Source organism: Athene cunicularia (genome assembly GCF_003259725.1).
Source record: "Athene cunicularia isolate RWA chromosome 3 unlocalized genomic scaffold, athCun1 chr3_part1, whole genome shotgun sequence".
In the NCBI taxonomy this organism is placed as follows: domain Eukaryota; kingdom Metazoa; phylum Chordata; class Aves; order Strigiformes; family Strigidae; genus Athene; species Athene cunicularia.
This window is the reverse complement of record NW_020799097.1, coordinates 3336410-3347316: the sequence shown is the minus strand read 5'-3', so window position 1 is coordinate 3347316 and position 10907 is coordinate 3336410. Positions and strand designations below refer to the sequence as shown.

General features: G+C 41.9%; 1 protein-coding gene across 1 annotated transcript; it reads right to left on the bottom strand.

The window, feature by feature from the left end:
* Positions 1–18: 18 nt before the first annotated feature.
* LOC113478542 (L-threonine 3-dehydrogenase, mitochondrial) lies at positions 19–10572 on the bottom strand. Its single transcript, XM_026845831.1, has 10 exons — positions 10012–10572; positions 9080–9188; positions 5344–5545; positions 4946–4988; positions 3448–3518; positions 2541–2690; positions 2279–2451; positions 1378–1468; positions 650–919; positions 19–412 (listed from the first exon to the last, which is right to left on the bottom strand). The coding sequence occupies exons 3-10, from the start codon at positions 5525–5527 to the stop codon at positions 273–275; spliced, it is 1122 nt and encodes a 373-aa protein (XP_026701632.1). The 5' UTR covers positions 5528–5545; positions 9080–9188; positions 10012–10572; the 3' UTR covers positions 19–272.
* Positions 10573–10907: the final 335 nt, after the last annotated feature.

The window sequence follows — 10907 nt, the reverse complement described above, 5'->3', positions numbered from 1 at the left end:
CCTTTCCCCCCCCCCCCATCTTTTTTTTTCTAGCTGTTTAAGTGTGAAAGTTCAAGAACTCTGTGTTTGTCATCAGTGCTGTGCTTGGAGACAGTACCAGATGATGTTGTTTACCTAATAGTACATTCCAGCTACAGTATGTTTCTGCCCAACTCTATTGCTACTTATGAAAATTAATAATTGACATGCTCTAAGACTCAGAAAATTATAAAGTAATTTAGCCATTTCTTCCTGGTCCTCTGTGGAAATCTGGAAACATCTTATAAAGTATTTCAGTTAGCTTGAGCAATCCTGGAGTCAGACCCAAGGAAGCTAAACATCGTAGTCACCAACTCGGGGAGATCATAATCATGTTTCCAGCCCCAGTCCCTCCGGGCGTTCCTGTCATCAAAGTTCATCGGCCAGCTGTCAGCTGCAGCAAAAAGAGAGAAGAAACAAGGAGAACAAGGTTTAAGACAAACTTCTTAAAACTTCAAGACGTATCATCACCGGCCATTTGAACTACTAAAGCTGAGTTTCAAACTGTAAGACTTGAATTGAACAGGAGCAATTTGCAAGTGCCTGAAAAGAAAAGAAACTTTGTTTTGCCCTTAACATACAGCGACCGAATGGCTTTTTCTTACCCGCTGCCAACAAAGCTCATACTAACCTATGGCCTGCCTGACTTCATCCACGTTGTAGGTCACCAGGAGCTCAGGAACATGCTTCTGCACCTCTTGTGCCAGCTCTTCGGGAGTGAAGCTCATGGCACTGATGTTGTATGTCCTCATGCTCAGTGCCTCTGCAGGGGCCTCCATCACCTCCAGAGTCGCTTTCAGACAGTCATCAATATACATCATAGGGAGACGGGTGTCTGGCTTTAGGTTGCACTGAAATTTGCCAGTCTTTATGGCATCATGGAAAATCTGGACAGCGTAATCTGCAGAAAAGAACAAGTGTACTCATCTGCTTCAATCCATTCCCTTCACGACAGTCAACCCTCAGATCACCGCTGAAGCCTCCTATCTAAAATCTAACAGCAGAACTGTGTATTATTTATGCTGTACAACAGGAGTGTAAGTCATCCTGAACAATCATTGTGCTATTCTAGCACTTGCACATAGCAGCAAGACAGAAATAACAAAACTATTACAAAATATTTTTGAAGGAAATGGTCTCAATGAATGTAACTAATCCACAATCTCTCAGATGCTGTTTAAAGGCAAAGACAACGAAATTATGCCCTAGGCTGGAGTGGATAAAACCACTGCTCTAACACTGTTGAAACTGATGGTCTGTACTGCCAGAGATTAAATTTCTACATGCACATTAAAAATGACTGATTTGGCTCATGTTTTTTTCTGTTCTTGCCTGCAATACTACGCACAAATCACTTACCAGTTGTTCCCCCACCAGGCTGAGAGTCAGCAGATATAATTCCTGGATACCTCAGGCAGCGGAAGTCCAGACCATACCGGTAGTGGTAGTACTACAGAGAGAGGAGAGAAACACAGCTTTACACATCAAGACTATGCCACACAACTCCCTGATTTCACAGGAAAAATCTGCCACAGGATGAACATCCCATCATGGGGATGAAAGCAAAGGAACTACTCAACAGTCTCCGTTCCCTGCCAGGCACCTGATCTCCCTGCTTGTCCTTTTCTAGTTCACATCCACATCAGTAGATATGGGTTTGTGATATGGATTGGCTTCTAACGTAGGGTCTCCATCTTGTGTTCAGAAACTGAAGATTCCTAAGTTTGTGAGACATTTCAAGCTAACAGTCTTCAGGCCGGCCACTGTCTGTCATAAATTTCAAGTGTGAAGTAACTGTATGTAAAAATATCAGTTTTAACTGATCGGTTTATAATGAAGTACAAAGCCAAAAGAGAAGTTGTGCATGTACAGGCTCCCATGGCTTTGACTTTAGAATCTCTTTTTCAGAGGGGAAGGGGCAAATATCATCCTTGTCTAACATGCTTTCGCAAGGCTTTGTACACTGTCATTTATGCAATGCCACTCATATTGGCAGATGAGGCAGAGAGGCCAAAGTCAAAAGAAGCAGGGAAAGAAATGATACTGAAAGTTAGATGTTTGCCAGCTTCCAGGTTTTTTGTACTTTTTTCAACAAAAGTCAAAAGATATCTGTCCTTAAGAGCTGCCTCAGACTACTACCAAGTACTAAAGCCTGCAGGAAGGAAAGAATGGGGAAAAGAACACTGCAATGAAGGATTTTACAAAAGCAGTGAAGTCCTCCCAGAACTTTCATGAAATAAATAAAATAAAAAATTCTCACTTCTCCCATGAGCTCAGCGTGGACCTTGGAGACTCCATAGATTGTCCTTGGTCTCTGAATGCAGAGATCAGGAGTTGGATCTCGAGGAGAGGTGGGTCCAAAAGCTCCGATAGTGCTTGGAACAAAGAGTCTCAAATTATGCTCAGCAGCAATATCCAGAACATTGTGTAAACCTGGAACAAACAACAGGATTTATCAGAACATAGACGGCACTTTCTCAAGCTTCTGCAGGAGTCATGAACCTGAAAACCTCGTCACATACCGGTAATATTTACAGCTCTGGCCAAAGGCACGTTTGCTTCTCCAACAGCACTGAGCAAAGCGCTATAGTGGAACAGCCAAGTTATCCGATTATTCACCACTATCTCACGTAAATTCTTGTAGTCCAAGATATCCGCGTAGATAAAAGGACCTAGAAGAAATGGAACCGGCAGGAAATTGAATGCCAAGAGAATGGATGTAAAGAAAAGCTCTACATGAAACTCAAATTGCTGCTTCTTGATCATACCTCTATTCGGGATTTGACTGCACGGCAGAACGCACACCTAACAGCAGTGCTAAATAAATTAGTAAATGAGCAGGAGAAATTAAGGGAAATTTCTACCTTTACCTCAACAGACTGATGCAAGAACTCCTGTTTTATCCAGTCAACAGCATAAAAACAGGGAACATCTAGTGTACACTACTCAAATACCATCACCAAACAGCGATGACAAAGAAAAACTGATGCAAGTTTCTAATGAAAACAAAAGAATCCAAAAATCCTACTCTACATCTATCTCGTCATAAAAATTGCCTGAGCATGGAAAAACAAAGCACAAATTTAATTTCCAACTTGTGCTCCTGCTGTAAAAAAATAGATGCATTTGTTCTTTTGGAGGGAACAGCAGCCAAGCTCAACTTGACCGAAGCAGTTATTCTGGTCAACAAAGTGGCAAAGCAACAGTGAAAAAACGCAAAGAAAAATGTTTAGAAAAAGGGAATAATAGGCAGAAGAAATTAATGTCTTGGCAAGATTTCAAAGCAGGAAGGTATTATCCAGAAGTTTTGAACCGTGGTTTGTTCAGTTTAATCCACTTATCATTTAGACTTTGGTAATTAGTCTATCAACATCAGAGGTAAAATCAAGATTTTTTTTTTTTTTTCCATATGCTTCTGCAGTCACTTACCACTATAAAAAACATTATCCGCAGGCTTTCTAATGTCAGACAAGATCACGTTGTTCTTTCCAAAGCGTTTTCTGTGTAAAAATACCCACATGGTACAGTGAGTCAACAGTCTTTGAGATAATTCATAAATTGCCATGCTGCTTTTTTGTTTTGCTGCAGCAATATTAGAAAGACAATAATTTCCACAATGAAACCAGTTAGTGCACTAAAAAAACCCACCAATCCTTTAAATGTCAATATAGCATCTTAGAAAATTAGCAAACTGCTTCTAGTAGCAGTGAAAGACTGCATAGGACAGAGAAATCTTTTAAAAAATGAAAATACATTGAGAAGAAAGACCTTCCTACCCTCTTTGTTCTGAAAATTTTACCCAAAGATAATCTACCCGCCTGCAGACAACAAAAAGCCACTGGGCATGCGGTAACTGCAGCTACTTTTATATCAACAAAGTAAATACAACTGAGTAATCTCTGCCTTGTGCTTTTATAATCCGCACAAAGAAATCACAGAGAACAAGTCTGATGGCACTGGAGTACATTCCAGCCTTCCATTATTTGGATGATTTTTAAATATATCATAGAAATGGTAAAAAACATTCAAATTGCAGCATAGTGTTGAATGCAGTGAGTTTACTCAATTCTGGTCATAGTGCAAATCCCCTGCAACAAACACTGTCTACGGGCAAATGATACTCTGGAGCTGAGCAGGCATGGAAATGGACAATGATATGGACCAGGGAGAATTTTCAGAACATTTTACATTTCTCGAAAAGATACCATGGGAAAAAAATAAGGCAACTGTGTATGTGAGGCAGGGGAACAGAAAGAGCCAGAAGACATATATTTTCACTTACTCCTTCTGCTACATCAGATCATCTTTCATCAAATCATAAAAACTTTGAGATCTTGTATCCTAATCTTCATTTTTGATCGTACTTTACTAAATAGAGCACCTTATTCCTGAAGTTACTTAACTGAAATTATCAGAGAGATAAAAGTCAGCAGTTGCAAAGCCCAACAGCTGGGGAGTTAGCAAAGGACTATGTACTTTTTCAAGGTGGATGTTTGTACTTATTTCTCTCCTGTAGTACCTGCATAAAATCACAGCCTTTGTCTCTCTAATCCAGCACTCAAATCCAGCCTTATTTGGCTAGAAAAAGAAGATAAAAGGAAAACTGTCTACTCTCTGTGGACTTTCATTTAACTGGAAGCAAAATGAACTCAGCGGCTAGTCTCTTACATAAAATTAGGCTATTTTGGGAATCGTGACCAATGTACACACAGAGAGTACGTCAGTCAACCCAAACCAAGGACAGGAGTAAAAAAAATAAAAAGATGGTGAAAATTTAAAGATATTCCCAAAACTAAGAGACAAAAAAGAATTTGTAGTCGTCACTAGGATCCTGCTACAAAAGACTTTCCAGAAACTTAATGCTTCTAGAAATGATGGCTAAAGCTTGAATTCCTCAACAACAGCAAGTCAGAGAAGCAGGACATACCTCAGAAGCTTAGCAAGTCCCACTCCAAGCTGACCAAGACCACCTAAAAGGCAACGCACAAGAGACAAAAATCAGAGAAAAATTGGTATCAAAATACAGATTCCATTGTCATATGCATCACATCAGAAACGAGCACTATTTTTCTCAGCCAGTCAGAAAGCTGTTCTATTTTTCTCAAGAAAAACTCAATGAACTGGGTTTAGTAGTTTTCTAGAATAAAAATAGTAGGGAAGTTCACATGGAACTCTGATCTTATCCCCATATGGGAAAGATCATCACAATTCCGTAGTATTTTGAGTATTAATGTTTCCTGTATTCTGCTCACCAGGGAGAGAGGAAGGAAATGGGAGACTCGACTGAGAAGCTGGAGCAGGAATACAGTTATGAGGAATGCTGACCTGTAATTAGCACCCGAGGGTGATCGGACTCGGAAAAAGAAACCGAGTGGAAGCTGGCATCAGAGGCCACCTGGCGGGGTGAGACCCCGATGCAGCGAACAGGCACGATGGAAATCCCACATCCACAACCAGAGCTCTGGAGCAGCTGGCTGACAGCTCTGCTCACGGTTTTGACGATTGGCATCTTCCTCCTTCAAATGTGCTGTCAGGACAAGAGGAACAATTAATCACAAGTGACCCAACCGTATTAAACATTTTAAACACTCCCTTAGAAAACTCCAAAGGGTTTCAGAGAAGTGTGATGCAATCCAAGTCCTGGCTGACAACTGAGAAGCAGGCTGTGAGGTAACTTGAGCAGAGGTAAGATATTCACCAAAGTAAGCTCAAGAAAATATCCACAGCCCAGCACAGAGTCCAGTATAACAAACAGCGAGAATTTAGTTCAACTTTAAGCCTTTTTAAAACAGTCACTAGAAACCACGATTTCAAGCACAAAAGACAACAAATACAGAATTCAACAATTCTGCTACGATTACACAGCTTCACTGTAGGTACTTTTGAGTTAAAAGTTTTGTAGACTGCCATGAATAAGCCAACTTTCTGAAGTGTTGCATCAGCAAGATCCAGCTAAGCCAGAGGCAGCAGTAAATCTCTTTAAAGAGCACAGCTTTGCTCAAACCTAACACGCATGATGGACAGTACCCAGGAAGCAAACAAAGGAGAAGCAGTATTTACCCAGGACTCATGAAAACGTCCCAATTATTTCACTCACACACACACACACAAAAAAAAAAAAAAAAAAAAAAAAAAAAAAGAAAGAAAAAACCCCACATGATTTGCTCATAATAACACATTGCAAAAATATCCCTAAGTTACCCTGAGCTACATGCAAGTTTGGTTTTCTTTCTCTCCAAATCTTTCTTACTGGGGAAGGAAATAGAGAAGAATGTACCCCAAATAAATAACACATGCATCCACAACTGGTCTTTTCTGAGGTTCCAGTTTACTTCTTTCAAATACAATTCTTAAGGCACGATCAGTTCTTCCTTATCCCCCTTCGAACAACTTATAACTCTCTTTTCCAAAGTGCTAAAGTAAATTCCCAGATGAAAACATATTTCAAACGAGCTTGCTTGAGATTACCCTGTCAACTCCTTCCTGATATGTGCTCTTGTGGCATATATTATAAAAAGGAGAGTCGGGGAGAAGGAAGGCCACAACAAGAAATTACAGCAGCTAATTGCGGCAGATGAATTCCAGCTCTGCCAATTCTAGTGCACATAGAAAAGCAAACACGTAATTAAAGTGGGTGTTCCTTTCACTTACGGTAACACACAAGAATTTTCTGATACTTTAGGGACTCCTGCTATTTAAATACAGAAGACTTGCTAAACTATCTAATCATATGCTTAATGAGATGCCTCCCCCGCAAAAAGTGCATTATTAAAAAGCGTATTTTTCACATTTAAACTGCTTGAAGAGACTTATTCTGAGACGCATTTATTTCCTCCTCCCTGCCCCTTAGATTGTTTGCTCACTCTTTTATTCCCTTGAGAAGCATGGTAAATTAGTATCCTGATGAATTAGCCAAGGCCCTGCTGCACCTCACAGCCACAAACCCATTAGAGGAATCAGTCTCCCTGATTACAGGTTTGATCTGTTAGTGTCTCTCCTGCCAGTGCCACAGAAGCCATCGCTCCATCTTCCCTACGCTTTGCACAAGTCTCTTGCAATTCTCATTATACACCAGACCTATAAACCTACATCTAACTCCACCCACAAAACTCCAGCAAACAAGCTCTTCCTTCAGCACTGAAAGTGAAGAAGCCCCATTTCCTGAGGACTCGATCTCAGAGGTAACTAATTGCTATCTAAGAGGTTATGGCATCTTTCTCCTATCTTGATTCTCTAGTATTGATGAGTACAATTAGCTTACAGTGCTGATGAGCCACCAAGATGGTGAAGGGACTGGAGCAACTCTGCTCTGAGGAAGGGCTGAGGGAGGTGGGACTGTTTTGCCTGCAGAAGAGAAGGCTCGGGGGGGAGGATTTTATTAATGTATATAAATATCTGAAGGGAGGGTGTTTTATTTGTATATATTAATGTATATATATATATATATATACACACATATACATACACACACACATTAATATAGATATACACATATATTCATGTATATAAATACCTAAAGAGGACAGAGCCAGGCTCTTTCCAGCAGTGCCCAGTGCCAGGACCAGAGGCCACGGGCACACACTGAAACACAGGAGGGTCCCTCCGAACATCAGGAAACACTTTTCTACTGTGAGGGTGCCCGAGCACTGGCACAGGTTGCCCAGGGAGGTGGTGGAGTCTCCATCCTTGGAGATCTTCGACAGCCATCTGGACACGGACCTGGGCAGGAGGCTCTGGGTGGCCCTGCTTGAGCTGGAGGTTGGACAAATGAATTCCTGAGGTCCCCGCCAACCACAACCAATCTCTGACACTCTGCCAAGGCACTCATGAGATTTTCCTCCCTTGCAAGCCCACCTCCACAAAACAGACATGTTCTCGCTATTTTTGAGGCTCAGTCCCTGTCAAGCTTACTTGAAATGAGCCAATAAGTGCAAAAATAGTTAGTGTGCAGGGGAAGAAGGCAGCAGGCTGACATATCCAGAAAATTCAATCTCATAAAACCTGTTTCTCCCTAGGAAACCAATCTAAGAGTGGTAAAGAACAGTGTTAGCCCTTTGAAGAGCCATGATAATCCCTTCTTGTTTCAGAATGGGAAAATAAACAACTCTTACAGCACTCAGAGAGACTCACTGCTCTCTGTTGCAGAAAATTTCCCCTTTAAAGTACCTGAAAAGGCATTTTGAGTTCTATAAAGAAAGTACAAACTAAAGTTAGTTGCTACGAAAAATGCCATGCTAGGATCAAATTGGTTTCCCACCTACTGGACTGGTTTCTCCACACGCACCGGGAGTGAAACCACACAGGCTTAAGCTGAGAATTTCCTTGCAAGTCTAGGCTGACTAAAAAGAACAGTAAACACATTTTATACCAGACACTGAAAAACCTCTAGCTCACTGAGTAGCTCAGCTGCATGCAAAAATCCCACCTGTAACATGCATTTATTTCTATTTCAGACATGAAGCAGAGGGGGGAAAATGGTGTAACTAACTATTACAATTCCAAAGTTGCCAACAAATGTACAGATATGTAAAGAAATTAATAATATGCCTTAAAAACCCTTCCCCAAACCAACGATGAGAGAAACATAGCCCCAACACAGTCATTAACTCACAAAAGCAACTTGGACAGAAAAGGTTATTCTGCTAGGTCAGAGTTTTTAATTTTAAACAACTTCAAGGAGTTATGAACAGCTATAAAGACAAAAAGTATTCATTTAACTGATGTAAAAAACCTTCAGTTTTTTGGTAGGTTTCTCTTTCTTACTAACCCAAAGAGGAAAAACTCCACACCATTAGGAACTGGAGAGAAAAAAAAATATATATTTCAATTCCCCCCCCATATTACCTTCCAGAAGACTAGTTTCCCAGTCACTGGTTTTACTCATCGACACAAACTGATACTACAAACTAGCTGGTTTGTTTTCTAGATCAAGTAAAATGAAGAAGTTTTATCCCAAAACATGGAAATTATTTCCCCCACCCCACTAATTTAAATTAACAACCAATGCTAATTTCAAGGATTAAGCAACGCATGCTGGATTTTTTTCCTCTTCTGTACTCACCTGTCCCTCAGCTGGTGATAAAGCAGAAGCAGAGCTGAGATGGCAATTTATAGGACACTGCCTCTTTTGAAAGCCAATCAAAACCTGCCAGAAAGTAGTTGTCCCACACCTTAAAAAAAAAAAAAAAAGCGTGCGCGTGAGAGCAGCAGCAGCCAGGGATATCACTTTGTTCACATTTGCTTGATTTTGAAATGTCTGTAACATTGTGATAGGCAGAACACTCTGAAGCTACGCAACCAGCTCCTTTAATTAACAGAACCCTACAACCTAGAGTCATCTCTGAAGGACGGGTTTTAAACTAACTGGTTGTAGTGTAAAGTGTAAAGTCATGTTCAAATGTAAAGCAATAATCTCCCTTGGATAGCAGGAAGTTTCTGAGTTTTGTAAGAAGATTAAAGAATGGGGAGAGGGAAAAGAAGGGAAAAAAAGACTCATAAAATGGCATTTAACAAGTTAACTGCCAGCTGCTGTTCCTTTGCAAGATTTCCAAAGTGATATATAAGCAGCAAGCACCTGTTGCTCATATAAAAGACAAAAACATGTTTATAGAACCGAGTTGTTTCTTATGTATTAGTTATTAATAGAACATTACGGTGATAAGAAAGATAAGAAACTCATGGGTTTGCTCTGGAAAAAATCCCACAACAATAAGTTTCAAAGAAAATGGGAAAGAGGGAGGAAAGACGAGGTCAGAACTAAACCCCAAATCTCCCACAGTATTTCTGGGGGCTGCCGAGATGCCACGGGATGCTCCTCCACACGGCTACCCAAAGTCATCCAAAACTTGCTTCTTCCAAAGAAAAGTCAAGATACTCTCTAGGGCACAGGATCTCACAGACTCCCAACCACTAGTACTTCAAAAACAGCCAACATCCTCGGGCAATGTGGTCGACACCAAAGCACTAAACTCCAAGCTATCGTTCTCAACTCACGTTTGTCTCCAAAACCACAGAGTTTCTGCTTCAGACCTGAAGAAGGGTTTACGCACTGGCAAGCTTCTTTACTTTTTTCCAACTGTATTAAGAGCTCGAGTGGAAAGTTACTGCCTGCCTCAGGCATCCAGAAGACGAAGCACACGCCACCTTGCCTGTGTCCCACGGGAAAGCCTCACTCCCTGGCACCCAACTGCTGCCAACTGGAAAGTCCATCGGATCACCGCATTTGGGAGCGCTCGAGCTGCAACAACTAGGGGATACTCTCAGCTCAACCAACAATGAAGGCAGCCGGGATGGCTGGACAGACCAAAGCCATCACATGTTCCCTTCGGGAATTTTGGAGAGCCCCAAACTGGGGTAAGGGGACTCGGTGTCCCTCCCTGTGTCCCCTGACATGGTGAATGTGCCAGGGCAGGGCAGAGGGGTGGCTGGGCTTGTGCTGTTCCCTCCAGCTGGCAGCTGTTGGCGAATTTCAGCTAAAATAACCTTGAGACACACACACGCACGCACAACCGCTGCGGCTCGTTTGTCAGAGGTGACGCACGACGCCGGCCCCGTCGCAAAGCCCGCCAAGAAAAGACGTCAGCCTGAAACGCCGAGGGGACGAGTGGAAATCTGACCTCAGCAACCAAAAAAAGAAAAAAAAATAATAAAAAGGAGTCAGATTATAGCCATGCTACCGAACAGCGTGACGCTCTTAGAGCGGATAAGGAAAGATCTACTTTACGCCGGGCCTCTAGAAATGAAGCAGAGGCTGGAGCGAGTTAGGCCGGAGCGAGTTAGGCGCACGAAGATCTCTAAGCTCAGGCCAGGTCTCTGGTGAGGGAAAGGGCCGAAGAAAGGCTCAAAGCCCAACGCGCCGCTCGCATCCATCCCGCCGCCGCCCCGGGAGG

Bases quoted from the DNA above. Each gene is read 5' to 3' on its own strand.
- LOC113478542 (XM_026845831.1), bottom strand. From the start codon at position 5,527: ATGCCAATCGTCAAAACCGTGAGCAGAGCTGTCAGCCAGCTGCTCCAG. The intron at 4,989-5,343 runs GTCAGCATTCCT...GTTGCCTTTTAG, and splicing joins CCCTCGGGTGCTAATTACAG to GTGGTCTTGGTCAGCTTGGA. The intron at 2,452-2,540 runs GTATGTGACGAG...TGTTTGTTCCAG, and splicing joins CAGAGCTGTAAATATTACCG to GTTTACACAATGTTCTGGAT.